At 39.8% G+C, this 20,278-nt stretch overlaps 2 protein-coding genes across 7 annotated transcripts; one reads left to right on the plus strand and one right to left on the minus strand.

The window, feature by feature from the left end:
* The first annotated feature begins 39 nt into the window (after positions 1 to 39).
* On the plus strand, positions 40 to 13,158 carry LOC137979597 (uncharacterized). 4 transcript variants are annotated; one of them, XM_068826902.1, is made up of 4 exons: positions 40 to 218; positions 9,236 to 9,567; positions 10,685 to 10,807; positions 12,139 to 13,152. In XM_068826902.1, exons 2-4 carry the CDS (start codon positions 9,243 to 9,245, stop codon positions 12,900 to 12,902), a joined length of 1,212 nt encoding a protein of 403 aa, XP_068683003.1. In that variant the 5' UTR covers positions 40 to 218; positions 9,236 to 9,242; the 3' UTR covers positions 12,903 to 13,152. The 4 variants fall into 4 exon arrangements, with proteins under 4 accessions (XP_068683003.1, XP_068683021.1, XP_068683013.1 ...); XM_068826920.1 differs by having other exon boundaries at positions 45 to 218; positions 9,233 to 9,567; positions 12,139 to 13,153; XM_068826912.1 differs by lacking the exon at positions 40 to 218 and adding an exon at positions 5,629 to 5,839 and having other exon boundaries at positions 12,139 to 13,153.
* Positions 13,159 to 13,272: 114 nt separating this feature from the next.
* On the minus strand, positions 13,273 to 19,218 carry LOC138002871 (uncharacterized). Of its 3 annotated transcripts, none has more exons than XM_068848871.1 (3): positions 19,002 to 19,056; positions 16,890 to 17,182; positions 13,273 to 14,167 (listed from the first exon to the last, which is right to left on the minus strand). In XM_068848871.1, the coding sequence occupies exons 2-3, from the start codon at positions 17,170 to 17,172 to the stop codon at positions 13,713 to 13,715; spliced, it is 738 nt and encodes a 245-aa protein (XP_068704972.1). In that variant the 5' UTR covers positions 17,173 to 17,182; positions 19,002 to 19,056; the 3' UTR covers positions 13,273 to 13,712. The 3 variants fall into 3 exon arrangements, with proteins under 3 accessions (XP_068704972.1, XP_068704967.1, XP_068704959.1); XM_068848866.1 differs by lacking the exon at positions 19,002 to 19,056 and adding an exon at positions 17,330 to 17,784; XM_068848858.1 differs by lacking the exon at positions 19,002 to 19,056 and adding an exon at positions 19,059 to 19,218 and having other exon boundaries at positions 13,275 to 14,167.
* Positions 19,219 to 20,278: the final 1,060 nt, after the last annotated feature.

Below are 20,278 nucleotides of genomic sequence, written 5' to 3' on the forward strand. Positions count from 1 at the left end.
TATCTCTGATGGACGCATTCGAATCACGAGTGTTTCCTAATATTTTCAATTTACTGGCTGCAACGTCGCAAATCTAGAAGCCAATTTTACATCGTGTTACTCGTTGATGCTGACAAAATCTCGTCGTTGATTGATCATTATTTCGTCGTCTCCACTTATAAGGAAAAGACAAAAGTCAGAAAATGTGTGATTTGTAGACATGTTCCTGCTTCGTTAAGGTAATGGATATTTTTTTAACGTTTTAATTGAAATGATTGAATACTTAATCGCCTGTTGGAGGTAAACGAGCAAAATATTGCTGGGTGCATGATCACATTTTTTTGTTTTTCGCAATGCTGAAACCCACTGTTAAACATTTAACAATTATTGGGCGAGGTTGAGCAAAATATCGTGATTTGTCGGTGGCGAGCAGATCAATTGTTTGCCGCCGAAGGCTGAGACAAATAATTGATCTGCGGGACACTGACAAATCACGATATTTTGCGATAACCGATCCCGGGTTCAATAACTGTTTTGTCATTCGATGCCTGAGTTTGTTTTTCACACTCCAACAGTTAAATCACTTTCTGAAAGCTCGGGAAAGCGAACGGCTATTTTCACACAAGAGCGTAGTTTCAATTGCGCATGAGCAGAATATTATTAGCAGCAAAACATTTATCACTCTCTTTCCCAGTCGTCGTTCCCTTCACCGTTTGACCGTTTCTTCAATCGTGCGCAGAAAGACTCTGGGGACGAGATTAAACACTTATCTGTAGGCAGTCATTTGCAGGTCACATTGTGGGCTCTCGGCCAATGAAAAAGAAGGAAAAATACATCTAATGATAATACTTTATCTGTTTACTTGCAAATCTTGGCTTTATGGTTATAAGTGTTCAAGATTCTGGATAGGTTTTCAGTCACGTGCTTAGATGGCAGTGCCCTGTGACAAAAAAGCCCTTTACGTTTCCTTGCTTCGGTTCAAATAATCTCAGGTGTTAGTAATACACACCCCTCTGTAACAGAACCAGTGGCATTTACGATCTTCTTTGGTTTTCGGATAAAACGCAAACGGGCCGGTAAATTTTCCACTGGGTTGCCTAATTCTCCACTGGGTTTTTCAATTGTTTACCGTTTTTTTTTTGTTCATGAATAAAATTACCGTTTATAATACTCTAGTCAACCCTCTGAACAAAGTTAAAGCAACATTTTAAAAAAATTAAAACAGTTTTAAAACTTTTATGGATTACTCACCCCCTCTGATAACAGCGCGAGAGACGGTCGGAAATGGCCATAATGTTCATCGTAGGCATGCAATTATGCCGCAGCAACTGTTTCCTCTACCTCTTCGTTTCCTTCGATCTTGTTAGACCAAGATTTCTTAAGCCTCGTTCTCCCAAGTTTCATCCTCTGTGTCTTCTGTCTATCCGGCTTTCCTCGGCCTCATCTTTATTCAGTTTATTTGACTGCATTGCTGGCTTGACGAAATCTTCAAATTGCTCTGCTATCTCCAGAATTTTGTTGTCATTTTACGTTTCTTTTGACATCAACAATTTCGTTTCCGCCATCGTAACAGCCTCCGCCAATGACACAGTCACTTCATTGTCGTTTTCATCCGAAAACACATGCGCATATCCCTTGGAGGAATTCTTCCAGCTTGGATCAACGGAAAAGCAAATGCTGTCACCATCACTACCATCTCTAGCAGTTTCAACCAGAACGTTCCCACGGACTCAAGATCGTGGACCTAGACTTCTCAGTGATACATGTAAAGAATGAGCGACTCTCAAAATATAAATAATTTACGAAATTAAGGCGACTACCCCTACAATTTCAACAAAATCGGCTACCTTCGTTAATGTTGTACCCAATTCAAACCCTTTGGGAATAAAACGTTTTGTTCCAGGTATTTCCATATCATTTAGGTAAAGGTAAAGTAACTTTATTTAACGTCGGTAGTTCCTTCAGCTACGAGGCTGGTATAAATGGAAGCCGACGGTGCGCCCTTTACCCGTCTGTCAGTGCTCCGTTTTACGGATATTTAAAGCTATAGCTACACGGATCAGAGGAAAGTCGAAACAGACGTTTAAGTCACCGAGGATCGAACCCGGGACCTCTCGCTCCGAAAGCAGTGCACTAGCCAACTGAGCCACGACTGCTCCTAATTTAAATATGAATGCTACGTTATAATGCATACAAATACACAAAAAAGTTTAACCCAGGGAGATTTGAATTGGGTACAACAACGAGTTAGCCAATTTGGTCTATTACTGCTGGAATCAGTTGAAACATCTGCATGGATAGAATCTACAAGCACAGCGTCTTTATGGGGACTCGTTGATTCACGGTGAAAATATGCAATCCTCTATTGGTGCAACATGTAAAGGACGCCTGGTCGCATACTGGCCAATGATGGTCGGAGGAGTTCCACACTTTCTTTTCCGGAAATCTCTCAATGTTTTCGCGGGCCTGGATTTGGTAGCATTGCGAATTCCCCTTATTTAGCTTCGTTTTCTCTCCCCCTAAGCATGCTCACATACCCTCGCTCGACAAAACGTCATTGTCCCAATGTGTAGCTGCTTTCTCAACAAAGCTGGGTCACTTTCCGACCTTCCATGTTTTAAGTTCGCCTGTACTTTCCGCGAGTCCTCAGTTGTGAAGCGATTTTCATGTCTTTGTTGAAACATTGTCCACATTGTTAGCGCTTCTGAAAAGCACTCGTTTTCCTCAAGGCCTACAGTAGTAGCATGCATGTACGTAGAGAACACCTCGGCATCCGGCCTCGTTCGCCTGACACTGACGTCAGTTTTGACACACAGTGCTGCCTGTGGTAACGGCTTGGATGATGAAGTGGAAAGCCTCAGTTGCCACATGTTTGGAAAACTGCAGAAAGGTTAGGTTATTGCCTGAACTCTTCTCAGATATATAGCCAAAAGAAAAAAACGGCAATCAATCTTGTACCAAGAGTCTTAACTTGGACTTGTCTCAGAAGACTTTCCTTTCGGGTGTACTCTAAATAGTTTGACAAATATTGCACCCCATTCAAAAGAGTTTCGTAAAATCCCTCTGCTGTGCGTGAAACAGCACCGGTGTAAGTTCTTATTTCCATGATAAGACACCTTAACCATTCAGAAACCAGGGCCACTTCCCGCCATTTACAGTCTGTTGTATTGCGAACTGTATGCAGTTATGAGTAAAAATAAAGTAAAAATAGAACTGTAACCAGGATAATGCATCGTAAAGTTATATTGTTCTGGGGAAAGATTGCGTGACGATGTCCATATGGGAGGCTATGCATGTACGTTTGTGTTTCTCTTTCCTTTTTCTTTCGAAAATAAACCAAAAAATAAATTGCTTTCTACTTCTTCTATCAGAACGCTGTTTCGCCTTTTTCAGACATACCAAAATTATGTATGCTGGGTAAAACTATGTAAAAATCGCACCGGGGAAGCTACAAAATGGCCGGGTAAAATTAAAGCTTTTACCAGGTACCGGGCAGGCTAAATTTTTGCCGGGTACAGCAAAAAAAAAACCGCTGGGTCGAGTTTCACTGGGTCTGTTACAGGGATGTAAAGTGCAGGTTGAAGGTCATTGTCTTACCATAAATGAAACAACCCAAACCTTTACAAAAAATGCTAACCTTAGGCTTAAACATTATGTAAACCATAGCGTCTAGGCCTAATGTTAGCTTTAGGAAGGGTTTGAATTGTTTCAGCTATGGTGAAATCTTGAAACCCTAACCTTCAACCTGCAGTTTACACCCTCCATTAGTGACAGAAGACAACAAATCGTGCTCCACTTTCCGTTTTGACGAAAAACACACCTGTATCACCAATCTCTTTCGGTAGATTACTTAATCATTACTTAATAGACAGCTTACTATTTAGAGTGGGAAGGTCTTATGAAAAATAATGGGTGGCGTGTTTTTTTCTTTCTTTCTTTCATGTTCGAAAGGCGGGTAGGGGGGGGGGGGGGGGAGGGAAGGAGGGCTACATTTATATGTTAATTTCAATGAGGAGAGTAATCAGTTCAATGGGAATAGTCACCCACTTGCACTAGCTTCCCCCGGGCCCCCTCCCAATAGGAACTTAAGTATGAGTTTCCTGCTCTTAATGTAAAAAGAAGAGCCGATTCAACGTAGAGTGGTTCTTATCCGCTCTTGATTTTATATTCATCATTTTCCTTTAGAACAGTCAAATCATTAATTATTTGATCTAACGTTTACCAGTAGGATCACGGAGCCTGTTCATTCACGTGACGTGATCAGCAGTCATCGTGCTTAAAGCTTTAAGCCGAAACAAAAGTCACGACAGCCCACTTCACAATCTGACCAGAAGTAGACTCTGTCCCACTCAACGTAATCTTAGACCGAGATCAAGTAGACACGAAATACCATCGAGTACTTACTGAACGAAAACGCTCCTTGTTTGGTTCGAGAAAAATAATATAGTACTGTGCTGACCCCATCTGTAATTCAGACCTATGCAGTAGGTGGAATAAACCCACCCACCCACCAACCAACCAACATGGAAGTCGTCGCAATGTGCATGTTCTTTATGGGACTTATTCGCGCGGCGGCCATATTGGCCATACCCTGCGAGCATCTTCCTAGATAAGTCGGGAAGAGGAAGGGACCTCTGCCAGCCGGCTCGACTTTCTTTGATTTGCCGCTCATCCAAAGAAATGGATGAGTCAGTCCAGTTTCAACTTGCCAAACCTGTTTTTTTTTATTTGTGCGCATGATCAATCGCCACGCGTCATCAATATTTTTTAAATTTACAACAGCGTGACAATTTTTAAACTGTCTAAATTCCCATGAGAATTTTTCCGTATGTCGGTTACAGAAGCTAGTTTACCAGAATTGAGAAACCTATTAATTTTTTCAGTAAAAATTAAAATGACAATTTAAAAACTTGAACTATCTTGAGGAAATGATTCCTTGGTTGTCGTGTGTTTGCCAGAGTTGTTCGAAAATATCCGTTACTGTTTGTTTTGGTTTTGTGGTTTTGCGGTTACTAGTCAGGCGTGACTGACTCCCGAATACGTTACGTTTGAATTTTTAACGCATGCTTAACACGAAATGTCGAGCCGGCTGGCAGAGGTCCCTTCCTCTTCCCGACTTATCTAGGAAGATCGAAGGGCCTCTGCTCGCAGGGTATATTGGCCATAGACAATAGATTTCGTACCCCGAGATTAGAGTTGAAATGTTTTGGAACGAGTTTCGGTGCGCAAAAACAAAAGTTTTCAATCCCTTGGGACTCAACATGACTGCAGTTTGATTAAGGCCTATTGTTCCCAGTTGTTTCCTTACGGAAGCTAATCGGGCCATTGCAAATTCTTGCACAAGGAACGTTTAAGGAGAAGAAAATTGTGCCATGCAATCGAACAGAAAAAAGACGGTTATATCAAAAAGAAAAAAAAGAATTATTGCGAAGAAATTCTCAGAAGAAATTGCTTCATCTTCCCTCCACTCACACCCTGCCCCCTCACAACCCCCCTAAAAAGGGTCATTGCTATGTGATTGTGCCAAAAACTTGACATACATGTATTCGCTGTCATATTGGTAATCCTTTTGTAATTTAAGATGTCCAATTACCTGTATAAGGCCGCCTCCACCAGTAAATTTATCACTTTACCAACCCATAACTCAGTGCGTTTTCTTGGGCTCTTCCCAAAAGAATATTGAATAATTATTCAGTTCAGCGGAGCATGGCACAGTCCCAAGAGGAAACACCTTGCATTGTGTTTATGTAAAGAACGCCCCAAAACGTAGAGCATTATGGTTGGTGAACAAGTTGTCAATTGGGGAGCCAGTTCGAGCAACCCCAACGAAAACGCCACAGCAAGATATCTCTGCTCTGTCGTAAGTATATAGCGAATATTCATTCCATCTTGTTCTCGTTGAGCGAAATAACCGAACTACTCTATGATTGACGTGTAGGAAGGGGTTAATTTCGCGTCGTTGGGAAAAGAAACACAAAACGTGTACCAAACGAGTTGGTAAAAATGAGGTAATATAAATTAACCACCGTAAGAGACTGAAATTTGTGAACTGAAACGTAAACAAAATCTTAGGACCGAAACGATCCGTCAATATCACCGACTGCTCTACATGAATTTCTCCAAACTGTCAGTCTGTTCAATAACTTGTACACTCCGAAGAAAGATCTACGTAGTTGAAAGAGGGAAAAAAACTAGCAGACCGCTCGCTCGCTATAAACGACATAGGCGCGTCGAAACCAACTGCACGCCATTTTAATCTTCCTAACCACTCTTTTCGCCGCAACAAGTCAGAATAAGTTTAAAAAACTTTAATTGGATTTACGTCTCCCTCCTACATGAAGTTATCGTATCCGTTCCGCATGTCAAATTTTGGCCTATAACTACACCAAGGTGACGCAGAGTTCCGCGAAAATCTCGAGTGGAATCAATGAACGCTTTTCAATATATTCGTGTATTCCTGCATCATGGTTTCACCATTGGCGCAGCTCGATCCTTCTTCTCCAACATAAGGAACTAAAGGCCGGAGCACAGTAGTCGATTGTTTGTCGGCCGACGAAAAACCTTTACTTGCCGGCTAGTGTGCGGTGTATTCATACAAGTCTGCAACAAGAGCGCGGCTTGTCGGACGGCATCTGACAGTGCTAGATCTCAAAAGGTCTTGTCGGGCCTTGTCGGCAAGTGTGCGGTGGGCCAAGATTTTTTGTCGGGCCTCGCGCGCGCTGCGACGAACCAGGAAGTGTCATAAGAGTCACGTGAGCAAGCGTCTTTCCAACACGGCGGAGATCGAACAGATTTTTTGAGAAGTGAACACCTGAAAAAGAGGACAAGCTTGTAGCAAGCTTTTGGATGAGTCGGCGCCCAAGCCTTGGCGCAGTAAGTCGCGACACAAAATCGGCCATTGTGTGGCAAGGCGGTGGACCGACCAATTCTCAGCTGATTTTTATCGGAAAAAAGTTCTGCAGCTCTACGACAAAAAAATCGCCTAGTGTGCAGCGGCCTTAACAGCTATTTCCAATATTCGCTCTGACGAAGGGTTAACGCTAGAAGGGTCATGTCACAATTCTTTTACCTTTATCATATCGGCTTACCTCCTAATAACTGAATTAGCCCGGACGGTCTTACAAACAAAGATAGAAAATGGACGATTCTTCGTTGTATGCTAACATTGTCTCCAAAATCTTAAATTTTGTCATTTTATGTTGCTGTTTTGCAGAGTGTTTTGCAGAAAGAAATGTACCAAAATGCATGCGTGCTGCATGCACATGCAGCACGATTATTTCTTTTTTTATATTCAATAGCAATCTGGTTCTTTGACGTTGTCTTTGTTGTCTTTTCTAATGCCTCTCTAACAACGTTAGGGAGTTTAAGAAACGACGACGGCTACGGTAACGATAACGCCAACAAAAAGTAGTAATATTATTGGTTGAATTAACCAAAATGATCGTGTTGCGCGTGCGGCACGCATTTTTGGACATTCTTCCGTACTCGTCAAAACTACTACGTGAAATGACCAAATTGAAGGTTTTGACGACAACGTGGACAAACTGCAGTGAATCTTTTAGTCTCACTCTTTACTTCAAATCCATCCGTACCAATCCAGTTATGGGACACTTCGCCCATATTGTATAATATAATCATAAAATACTTAAAACAGCTCAAACTTGTATTTTGAAGTGACGTTTTTGACGCCGTAGCCTTCATGGTTTCTCAAAGAAAAAACGTCATTTAAAATTGCATGTTCAGGTTTATTAATCTTTTTCATCGTTTTGTCGATTTGTCTAACTTCTAAAAACTAGTGTAACTTTCCAGGAACTGAATTAGGAGGTGCGGATATTGAATGTACGACAGAAAATTCAAATTCGCTACCTTCTGTTCACGTTCTCCGCAAAACTTGAGAATTGGTCGTTTCACGTCGCAAGTTGCCGAAAACGTGAAAGAAATGTACAAAAACTAAAAATGCACGTGCAGAGCGTGCAAAGCTGATTTAGGGTGCGTTCGATTGACCGCCGGAATGTTTAGAATAGAAGTTAGAAATCCTTCGCTTTACGGAGATTCACATTACAATGTCAAACACCTACTAAAGTGAAGCATATACATACACATACATACATACTTTATTTGGTCTTGCAGGTTAAAAAAACTGGCAGCCATTGGCTGATGTGGACCTGCATTACTAATATACATATTTACAATTAATAAAGTAAAAAAGACCAAATATGTACAATATACTAATAGTAATAAAATAATGCTTATTAATGTCAATTTATTATCCTTGTTGCTTCAAAACGCCAGACATGTGTCGTCCTTCCCCAGCTCTTCAAACGATGGATGGCACTATCCCCTGGATAAATCACTGAATATAGAGTGGATGATAAGTCATAGCAAAACCAATTGCACTATCCAATGTATAGTGATTTTTCCGATGGATAACGTTGTCCACGTTTTCAACAACTGGGGCCAGAATTGCAGGCCCAGTTGTTCAAAAGATGGATAGCACTATCCACTGGATATAATAAAATCACTATCCTTGGAGAACTGAATTGGTTTTACTAATGTTTATCCGCTGGATAGTGATTTATCCGATGGATAGCGTTATCAATCTTTTGAACAACCGACGCGCCAGGAGGATACGTTTTTTACCCGTTGTAAAGCATATTGATGCCTGGGTGCTAAGGTCCAGAAACAATAGCTTTGCGCGCTCTGTCGGTGTGAGCTTTATTTATTGGTCGACCACAGTTAAACAACGCCGTGAACCAAATTTCAAGTCCTGTTTAGAGGACTGCGTGAGCTGACGCTTAAGTTTGAATTCTCTTTTCATTTTCCACTTAGTCGTTCCACATGGAAAATATGTATGAATATTCGAGGAATAAAACTGGTATGAACGGTGTGGATGTTCAGAGAGAAAAATTGAAAATTTACCGATCAAACATTTGGTCATATCGCGCCGTTTTATCATGACGAGGACGGCAGTGAAATGTGTCGAAATATGAAACGTACGCGCGCGGCGTGCGAAGCTAGTGTTTTTGCTCAATAGACCTGTTGTTTTGTGTCGTTCTCATAGACGTGGTCGCTATCTACCTATTGCTCGCAAATATTTCTGCGCGAGCTCCTGCGCGCGCTAGTAGCATCCTATTGCGCAATATGATACGCTCCGTGATTGTGACGAGTCGTACAGACGACCGTTTCGTTTCGCGGTGTTTAAAAATTTGTTTTCCAAGGATTCTCTAAGTTATTAAGTCGCATTTCATTTTAGAAGACTAAACATGGAAGAGAGTTCTTTCATAAGTGAAGACAGCGAAGGACCAGAGAATGCTGGAAAGATCGAAGAACTAAGCAAACATCCCAATGGTGAATCAAGCAATGGTGGGCACGGTTTACAAATGCTTAAATCAAAACTTAAATTGTTGGAACATTCTCTGGAAGATCAACGATTCACTTCTAGTTACCTGAAGGAAGAGAGGGACAGAGCTGTCGATCTCAATAGGGCACTGCAGAGAGAACTAAAGGAACTTAAATGCGAAGAAATCGCGAGGGCAGCACGTTTCTCGTCTGAAAGAGAATCTAAACAAGTCCAAAGCCACCAGACAGGTATTTACCAAAAATTAATAATGGTAATAGGATTGAGTGGAGTCCAATTTGGTATGTTATCACGCGAGTGATTAACAAAATCGGACGACTTCGTAGCGGGAATTTGATTTGTCATTATTACGAGTATGATTAAAAATAACAAACAAACTGCGGTTATAAACACAACGAGACAAGGCATGTTGTAAAACTTTTTATGAACTTGACGTTTCGAATGCTCCAACATACATCTTCAGAAGTAACGGTTACCTAAAGTACAATTGAATTTAAACACGAAGACTAATATACCAAATAAGGAAAGTAATGACAATGAAAAAATAAATGAAAATAAAAAGACCTACTAGCCATTTATATTTTTTCAAGCAGATTTAACTAGGTCTGTTTATTTTCATTTATAACATGCTTTGTCTCGTTCTGTTTATAACCGTAGTTTGTTTGTTATTTTTACTCAAGTTGAAATGGCCGAAGAACAAGAGTGTCTACGATGTAGTATGAATAAAGAACAAATTGGACGACACGAAGTCCTGTTCCCAATTAATCATAACCATTACAATTTCCGAGAAAACAAAATTAATGCACTCCTTTTTCACTGTCTAAAGTTACAAATTTGTCCATTTTGGAAAATCTCCAGTTTGGTAGGGTAAGTGGTTGTTGTTATGGTTATTGTGATAAATTTTGTGATTGGTGGATTAAGCTGAGGGCAATTTAATATGATTGGCTGATCTAACCTTCCGATTTCAGGTATCCGATTACAGCCAAATGTCCAATTTCACTGTCCGATTTCAACCCCACGCAATAATTAGTGAAAAATAAAGTAGTTTAATGCACTAATCAAATTTAAGAAAATTTAATGGTTATGATTATTGCAGAAAAACTGTTGATCTCTTGACCAAAAATAATGGTCGCGACGTCTGCCTGATGATTTCATCTGAGTGAATAAAGCTTTGTGAATATAGAACACTGCGGAATTCTCGTACCTCCATCGCGCCCAGAATCGGAGTCTTTTTTCAGCGATTAGAGGATATTATTCTTGCGCATACCTTCATCAGGATTCATGGAAACGATACACCTTTAGCCTTGTCTCTTGCCAGCTCTTAGATCATTTGATGATATTTTTCAGGGCCTCTAAACGAAGAACACACTTTGGCGAACTATATTCTCGCCTTTCCCAGGAAATGCACCCTTGGATTGGTGAAGAGAGTAGCTCTGTTTGTCTGGTGGACAGGAATGTGGGTAAATCAAGGTCAGTATTCACGAGAAGTAAATATTTCAAAGGCCGTCCCTCTACTAAGTCTAGTTATGTAATAATACGGGTGTATGCTTGGTTGAATATCACGACAGTACAGATGCTGAAAGAAATGCATGTTTAAAATGCGGCTTATAGACGAAAGATGCTGATAGACGTAATCCTTGCTCTTAAAGTAAAGTAAAGTAAGTAAAGTAAAGCAACCATATTTAACGTCGATAACTCGTAACAGTAATTCAACTGACAAACCTGAGGTCGACGGTGCGCTCATTTTACTCTCTCCTCTCCATCAGTGCTCCGTTTTACGGGTATTTAAAGCTACTTAGCTACACGGAAAGGAAAGAAGTCGAAACAAGGATGTGAGATCCGGGAATCGAACTCAAAAACATAAATTCGCGTTATTGCAATCACTTCGAGACTATTCCAAGCTTTTTAATATGACAAAGGTGTAGCAGTCCCTCAGGAGGCGCTTAATTTAGGGGAGAAAACTAAAATTTATCTCCAAGTGCTGACGTTGTCCAAAAGACCTCAAATTTGGCCATTTCACGTTGTTGTTTTGCAGACGACGGCAAAGAAATAGACAAAAAAGAAAAATGCACGTGCAGAGTGTGCAAAGCTATTGTTTTTGCTTTCTAAATATGCAGATTTGTGACGTTCTCGTTGCCGTCGCCGTTGTCGTTCCTAAAGCTCCCTAAGGACGACGACGACGGCTACGAGAACGCCACAAAACAATAGGTTTTAATTATTAGCAAAGACAATAGTTCTGCACGCCCTGCACGTGCGTTTTGCAGTGTGACACATTTTTTGCCTTTCTCGTCTTGACAACGACGTGAAATGATCAAATTTGAGCTCATGTGGAGGACGAGAGCACCTGACGATGAATTTTAAATTTTCTCTCTAAATATCCACACCGTTCTTACCAATTTTATTTCTGGAATGTGCCCTCACACTTTCCATGCCTATCGACTTTGAGTAATCGCAAAATTATTACAATGACGGAAAATAATATTGTTAGTCAACGTTCTCGAAGCCGTCGTCGTCGTCTTTGCTAAAGGTCCCTAATATCTACTGCTGCCTCTTAAACATCCACGAGTTTGTCATTTTCAATATACAGCGTTCTATACACGGCCCCACAAGCTTCAACACGGGTTCCCTCTTTACTTTAAATATACCGGTAACTATGATTTACACTTTACTTTACGTCTTGCATACGCCAAATTAGTATAAATTGGTTCAGTTTGCGCATCACTAAAACCCCTTCACTCTCGTACAATAACTTTTCTTAAAAGATTAAAGAACTTAAAAGTTCTTGCTCTTCTTCTCTGCAGGACTGGGTATGTTGCGAATCGAAAACAAATGGGTCGAGCTAGATGGAGTCAAGTGTGAATTGGAACAAGAAAATTCAAGACTGCGCCAACAAAACTACGGTCTGCAAAAGCTTCTGACGGAAAGGGAATTCGAACTTGTGGGAGAAATTGAACGGAACAAAGAGCTAACCAAAAGAGTGAGCAGAAAATGTAGTGTTGTTCCTTGCAATTGTGGAAGAAATCACTCATTCGAGACAGTAGCCAAACACGTTCATGCCATTGCAGACTATTCGGAATGCTTGAATCAAGAAATTGATATGATAAAAGACCAGATGGAACAACGATTTGCCCAGTTTGAAAAGGTTTGCCAGGATATCGATCGACTGACGGAAGGCCAGCGGTTACTAGAAAAAAAATTGAACCCTAATGACTGTCACTCTACCACCACTGAATCTTCAATGGAATTAGAAAAAGAGAAAATGGCTTTATTAAGCAAAAAAGTCCGTGAGGAAAACCCAATAAGCTCTAACGAAGATAAGAAATTGAAACTTAAAAAAGTCAATTCCGAGCTAAATCGTGCTTGCGGTTTGATTTTCTATGGTTGTCGCAATATCATTGTATTTTTCTTCGCCTTCCTCGCACTTGGCTTCCTGTTTCACTTTCTCTTGGTTTCTAGTAGTATGAGGCTGCCTTCCATACCCGTGAAGGAGTATTACGGGGTAGATTTATTTGCGTTATGGTGTTATTTTGTTAATTGGATCTTTTCACTTCTGGTAACAGAATAATCATTTGAAGTATAAACTTGACAAAAGATAAATCCTTCTGCACGTGTAGGCAGTGAGAAGACTTTAAAAACATTTGCTAGAGGTAGGAAATCATCGTTTAGCCTTTGAAATGTTTGTAATTAAAATGGTTTTGACAGTTTAGAGAGAATAAATTAAATACCACGAGTTAAAATTCACTAGTTCAACAACGTCCCAAGGAGTATACAGAATAGCCGTTCTTGGACCAGGGGATCTCAAGGCCCTAATCCTTTAATAATCCTAGCCCCACTCCATAATGCAAACGGCTTTTAAAGGTGCTCACCGAGGGCCACAAGTTTAACAGTAACTCTAGCTGACTGTCACGTGTTACCCTCGTGAAAATTAGGACCTATAGTATAGGTCCTCATTTTTACGAGGGTAACACGTGACAGCATAATACTATTACCTTTACCTTTGACGCAAAGACGTCTTTTACTGTTTTGAAACTTGACTAAAATAGCCTGACACTGCCCCTTTAAGCTTCCTTTAATTTTTTAAAGTGTTAATTTCTTTTTAATTATCCATTATTTTTTTTATTAATCATCGTTTTACAGTGACAAGCGTAACGTCGTCATAAAATCCAAGTGAAGTGTGCAAGACCAGAAAAACTTTATTTTTCATGAAATCCTTCCTTTGTTCAGCTTTCATTTCTTCCCAACAAACTTTGCAATAAGCGAGAAATTTTAACAATTTGGCGCTGTTACAAAAGTGAGGTTTTTTTCTTTAGTTATAAATCTCACGAGAGACAGCCTCAAAAGAAATTCTGAATAGAAACATTAATCAAAGTATTTTTCATTGCCCGCTGATGAACGTCTTAAGGTTAAAATGTTCTTCCATTGTAAGAAATACAAACAGCGTGACCAGCACCAGGGAAACACCAAATAACAGAAAAGATGTGCAATGATTCTTCATTGTCTTTCCTAGCATCAGTACTTTGTTACATTTGAATTCAGACCTTGATCCATGATGCCTTTTATGCACCCAAAGTAAATCTACCAGGAGATGATGAACGCATTCGATGTTTCGCTCGAGTTTGTTGCATCTCTCTCTCTCTTGCTGAAACCTCTTTTCGAAGATTCGGTAATGCTGCCGTTGCTGGAGCAACTCGTTACTTCGCCTATCAAGAAGCTTTGTCAAGTCTTTGGGATAGCCATTCTGCAATAGCTTTTGCGCTTCCCACTGCTTGCGTACTGAGGCAACTGGCACGCTAACGCGTCTTCTTTCGTCCAAGTCACTGACATATTCGCCTGGATATTTGCAAAAAATGAAATAATTGGACTTTGATAGTACGCGAGATATGTGTTGTCAATTCCGCAAAACGGCACACTAAACATAATTTGGTACTTGTGACAAGTAATGAGATATAGTATTCAATTGAATGGTATTTGAATTGTCGAAATTGGCTCGCATGTTTGAATTTTGAAGGAAGTTTGGATTGAAGAACTGAAGGGTTGAGATTGTCAAATTGAGGGTTTGAATTTCTAAAGTGGAGGTCTGAATTTGCCGAATTATACGCTTGAAATGAATTTTGACACCAAAAACACGGCTTAATTAATATTCAGGCTTCAGAATGGACATGAAATGAAAGTTCAGAAAGATCAACTTACATAGACGCAAATAGACAAGCAACTTAAGCAAGGGTAGTAGCAAGTGTTTATGAGGCTCCAACAGAAACTCTACTCACTGACATTTCAAGCCAGGAAGGAGCTGGTAAGTCGGGCGCGAGTTCAAAAAAGTAGTATCCCTTAAGAGATGAATAAAATGCCGAATGGACATGAAATGAAAGTCATTGGTGTTAGATGTAAAATGCAAGCAGTTGCAAGCAAGCCTGACAAAAAAAAAAGAAAGCCGTGAACGGGATTCTAACCCGTGACCGTGATCACAACACGAATCCCGTTCAGACCTTGGATTTTTTCAGGCTAGCTTGCAATTATTTTGTCGGGGCATTCTGCAACTTACGGCTCCTCGTTTTTCCCCCAGTTCATTTTATGGCACTAGTGTAAAGTCTTGCCTATACCGGTTATCTCCGTCACGTCCGATGACGTTTTACATACTCGTTTCTTACAGCTTCTAAGAGCAGGAACGCGTCAGTACCTTTTCGGTGCTGTTGAATTGTAGTTTTCTCTAGTTTTAACCTTACCAAAGGACAGGTATTTGTCAATAGAATTTAGGCTAGGAAACCTTACAGTTTTTTGCAGCTCTGAGTAAAATGGTCGGCAAAAGACGTTTTGGACGGGAATTGACTAAGACAGAACACTGTGGCTGGATGTAAAATGAATGTAACCAGCCGGCAGGTACAAAACACAGGGCACAGGGCACAGGGCACAGGGCACATGTCATTGTTTTACCAATACAGAAGGTATCCTAAACATTCATAAGAGCTAACCTTAAGCTTAAAAACTTTCGTTTAGGTCTAATTAGGCCTAAGGTTAGCTTTTATGAATGTTTAGGATACATTCTGTATTAGTAAAACAATGACCTGTGACCTGTGACCTGTGCCCTGTGACCTGTGTTTTGTACCTGCCCGTAACCAAGTCGTCGCTACGCGCCTCGTTGGTTATCTGTCACTTCATATCCAGCGCGTCCTCGTAGAATTTTTATCAACTAGCTTCGAATTCCGATATAGCGCTGTTTGCAAGTGCCGTGCGATTGTTCAGAGAGAGAGAACTGATTTTCTAATAAAATTACACGGATTATAATACACCTTATTCCAAAATGGCCGCCATTTTAGTATTCTTTTGTTTCATTGTAAACTGGCCCTTTTGGCTTCGCTTTCAAACATAAAATTCAAAAGAATATTTAACCTTGAACGAGGCCAACAGGGCCACTTTGCAATCAAACAAAAGAATACTAAAATGACGGCCATTTTGGAATAAGGTGTATATCCCACCTAAAGTGAAACTGGAAAGAAGAATTTGTTTGTATTTTAATTAAGTATAAAATAAGTTAGCCTTTCAAGTTTTAAAGAACCCTCAAATCCTATATCAAAAAAACTAACATGGCGTTAGCCTGAGTAACTGGCGGTAATATTAGGGAGCTTATTAAGCACGCGCGTTTTTGAGACGCGGACGGCAACCGGAAGTGATCTGTTTTCCCTTTTAACATGTCTTGACACAACCACATTTACATTGCTAAGTATCTTTTCTCCATTAGAAATGATTAGTATAAAAATTTGGGGGACACCACTGTCCTGTCATGTGAAACGTCATCCGGTTGCCGTCCGCGTCTCAAAAACGCGCGTGCTTAAGCTCCCTAATGTACGCGATTAGCGGCTCCGCCGCCAAGACTTTATTCCCTTTGTCTAGAATACCGCCAGCCAAAGCAGGCTAAGATGGCGGATTCAAACTGAGTCCTTCCAAAGATTTAGCATTTGTGTTACATCTGTTGCTAGTCGTCACACGCGCCCCTCAACCACTTTTTTTTTTCCTTTTTCGAAACGTAATTTTGGTGGACGTCAATCAAATGTATTCGACTGTCAACAAGTGAAGAAGACTATTGTCGTGGAAATATTTGATTGACGTCCACCTAAAATTTAGTTTTGAAAAAAAGAATAAAAAAGTCGTTGAGGGGCGTGTGTGACTGATACTGAACCGCTGTAAACAGCAATGAAGGCTAGGACAGGGTGCTGCTTGTCACAAAAAAAAAATAGAAAACAAAATGCTAACTTACTTCAACTGACTCTCTATTTTAAATTTTCTTGATGCCTTCAGATCCGTAGCAGGTATCGTCTCCTACGCAGCCGTTCTTTGTGTGGTCATGCAAGGGGGAGGAGCGTTTCGTGACCACACAAAGAAACGCTGCGTAGGAGACTATATCAGGTAAGTACTTAGCGAAAATAAATTAAGTTACTTTGATGTTTTCGCCGAAAAAGCAAATTTCATCCGGACGTTTGCCGTTTTTCGTAAATATTATGTAATGACATTCTTATGTGCGCGCTTAAAAGTAATGCGAGGCTACCTGCCTGCTTACCTTCATTTTGCAGCTTTCCTTGTTCCAGTTCCCTGATTTTCTTTTCTTTTTGAGCAGAATTCGTCCGCTCTTGAAGTAGCTCGTTCTTCAACTTCATTATTTCTTTCTTTAGTTGTTCATTGCACGTCCTCTCGGCATCTCGTTCCTTTCGCATTTGGTTGGTTTTCCCCTCTCGGTCGGCCATGATTATCTCCACCTCAGATAACTTTCCCACGAGGCGTTTAAGGCAAAGTTCTGCGTTGTCGCAGTCTACTGTATTTGAATTTTTATCCAGGGCAATCATCAAGTTGAACCTGAAAATATGAAAAACATTTCAAGAAATTACGCTTTCATCTCAGCCGACGGGCTTCATGAATAACAATTGCGCAGAGCATGTTAAGTGCTATCCTACGCTTTCTCTAAGAAGCACAAAATGTGGCAGTTTTAAAGGTGACACTCACCTTGTATCCACAGTAATAAAATTCCAAACGTTTCTTACTCTAGACTTCGCCCAGGTTGGCGTTTCTCGTGTGCTTGACCTTCAATAAGTGAAAGTGCTTTGATTTGTAAGCGTGGCCGAGGAGAACCACCAAAATGTAATGTAAAGCAGCTCACCCAAAAATAATGTCAATAATTATCTTTACAAGTCAGAAACATAACGGTACAGAGCAGTTTGTAGGCGATATCTTTGACCTGTGCATCACAGAAATGAGGAAAATGCGGCTTATTTAGATTCACTGTGAAACCAAAACATGTCCGTTTTTGTTCAAGTATTTAACCTGAAAGTTATATTCAAGGCCAGAGTTGCCAACATTACACAAAATACTTAATTATATAAAAAATTATGCACAATGAGAAATTAAGAAATGATGGCATGCGTGCAAGACTCTATTTTGTACGAAAGTCGAGAGTCTGCGAGATAATTTGAGCCTATTTAAATTCACTGAAAAAGATGTCGGTGGAGTTAGTTGGTACGCGAATAATAATTAGGTAAAGCTTAAATAACGCCAGTTTTTTTTTACAGATCCTTACAGAACCGGTTTGTAGTTTGATTGGCTCGTGAAAAACACTTTGTGTGTCCGCCAACTCGTCTAGATAGCCAATCAGAGGCCTTGTTTGTTATTCTGTTCGTTTGACACCCGCCGAAGTAATATGAAATTGTTTCAAATCTAATTTTGCTATTCCTTACTAGTCTTGTTTTGTATTTATAAAACACTTCTACCCTAAAAAGCACCAGAAAAAGTTTAAATACTATAGAAAAGATTTAAATGACCAAAAACAGATTATAATGTATTTATGTGACGTGTTCGCTTATGAAAACAAAGACAGACATAATAAATAATAAAGTAATTCGCGTTGGAATATAAATTAGTTAATCCTGCAACATGTTAACAACATTTTTCATTTTTTTGTTTTAATGTATGGTGCAATGGAACGCGTAGACGTAGGGGAAATAAGAAAGTTCGAATTAGCAGGGAATACGATGTAGCGTATAGCAAGGAAATCCAGCCAGATCGTTATAACGGAGGTTGTATAACTAAGGGTTCGACTGAATATAGTCGGCTGTAATGAAAAACTCATGATCTTTAAATCTGCAGTCTTCATTGGCCTGGGAATACGAAATAGAAAAACTAGTTCATGTTCTGTAATTTCCGTTATCCGCAATTTGTGTACAAATCCTCGTGTTTTCCAAACAAGACTGGTTGTCTCCAGAATTAAATGTGTTCATGATTCGCCACACTAAGACCTCTTCAGTCTTTGATCTGTTTTGACATCTTTTTCTTACAACATTTGAGACTGATCAATCTTAAAAGTAAGAGAGGTGGACACTGTAAACGCCCTTTTTATACCGAGAGCAGCAACGAATATAAATACAGTACCTATATTTTGCAAATAATCTTCATACTCAGTCGTTAATTTGAAGTCCAATTATATTCGGTTCAATTATACTTTAAACATATTTTTCAATTTCATGTTTTGTTTTCTATTAAAACCTAGCTGACTTAATTCAAGCTATTACAACTGACAAACAGGTCCTAACTAGCTTCGGTTGATTTACTTTGGATAGATCGCTGAATTCTTTCTACACGTTTGTAGACGACAATTTATTTAAGAAATGACCACAATACTTACCGGCCTTATTTTACACCACTCATTCCCTATGAAGATATCGCCACGTTTAAGACTTACCTTTATCAGTTGAAACACCTTTCTATACAGACTTTAAGAGGTTCTTTTTGGCTCCAAGTAAAAATTGAACCATAAATGGAGCTGTAATTATATTTAGAATAAATACTGAAATCATGCCCTTCTTTACTGCCAAGAGTTTGACGCATTGGACAGGTGGAATAAAGCGGACAATGAAATTTAATCACACAACTTGCAAATATATGTCCACAATAATTGTGAATATTCTCAGCAGTTTGTAAACGATTGGAATTTCTCCAACTTCCCCGAGTTCTTCAAGGCAATAATGATCTAGACTTTGCGACGTAAAGCTCGTCTTGATCTTCTCACGATCGCGAAGTCCATAACGTTGGAAAAGAATACGAGAAAGGAGAAAAAAGGAAAAAAAACTGAAATCCGAGACAAAACATATAGATGATATTAGTGGTCTTTAGATTCGAGTGGCATTACGACTTCCAGAACTTTTTTTTTTTTCGTTCTTTGCACTACAGCATTGGGTTCGTAGGAGGAGGATGACGATGATGATGATAATGATAATGATAATGATAATGATGAAGAGGAGGAGAAGGAAGAGGAGTAGGAGGATGAGATGATGACGGTAATGATGATGATGATGAAGTTGATGGCATGCAGCTATTTAACAATTATCCTACAAAATCGTTCGGAATATCGCTTGATACTTAGCCGACAAGGCCGTTGACCGAGTTGGCTAAAATCAGGCGATATGCCGCAAGATTGAGCAGGATAATTGTTTTATTATTCAACACGTTAATGGCAAAGCACAATTTTCTACGTTTATTGAAAAAAAAAAAAAAGCTGTAGGAACTACCGTTTTTCTCCCCGACACACAAAATTACGTATATCGCAGGATATCTGTTGAGTACGCACGAGGAATGTTTAGCGCACTATGACCATATTTATTTTGGACATTGTCACAATACGCTGAATGATAATGATGATGATGACACCAAAGCGGAGAAAAAAATGTTAGTAATGAGATGCACGTTCAATTTGGATGCGCGCGCACAGAAGTCCATAAGCTTAAAGCGATTTGAAAGCGGCCCACCAGTTTACGACATCAACAATTTTTACTTGGTTGTTGTCATTAGGACCAATCTGATTGGCCATTATTTGGCGCGACCTGTATTCTAGATTTAGATGATACCGTAAACCCATAGGTTGCCAATAAGCTCCTCTTGGGTCAAATTTCGACCAATAATGCG

This window comes from Montipora foliosa, chromosome 1, assembly GCF_036669935.1.
Source record: "Montipora foliosa isolate CH-2021 chromosome 1, ASM3666993v2, whole genome shotgun sequence".
Lineage (NCBI taxonomy): Eukaryota > Metazoa > Cnidaria > Anthozoa > Scleractinia > Acroporidae > Montipora > Montipora foliosa.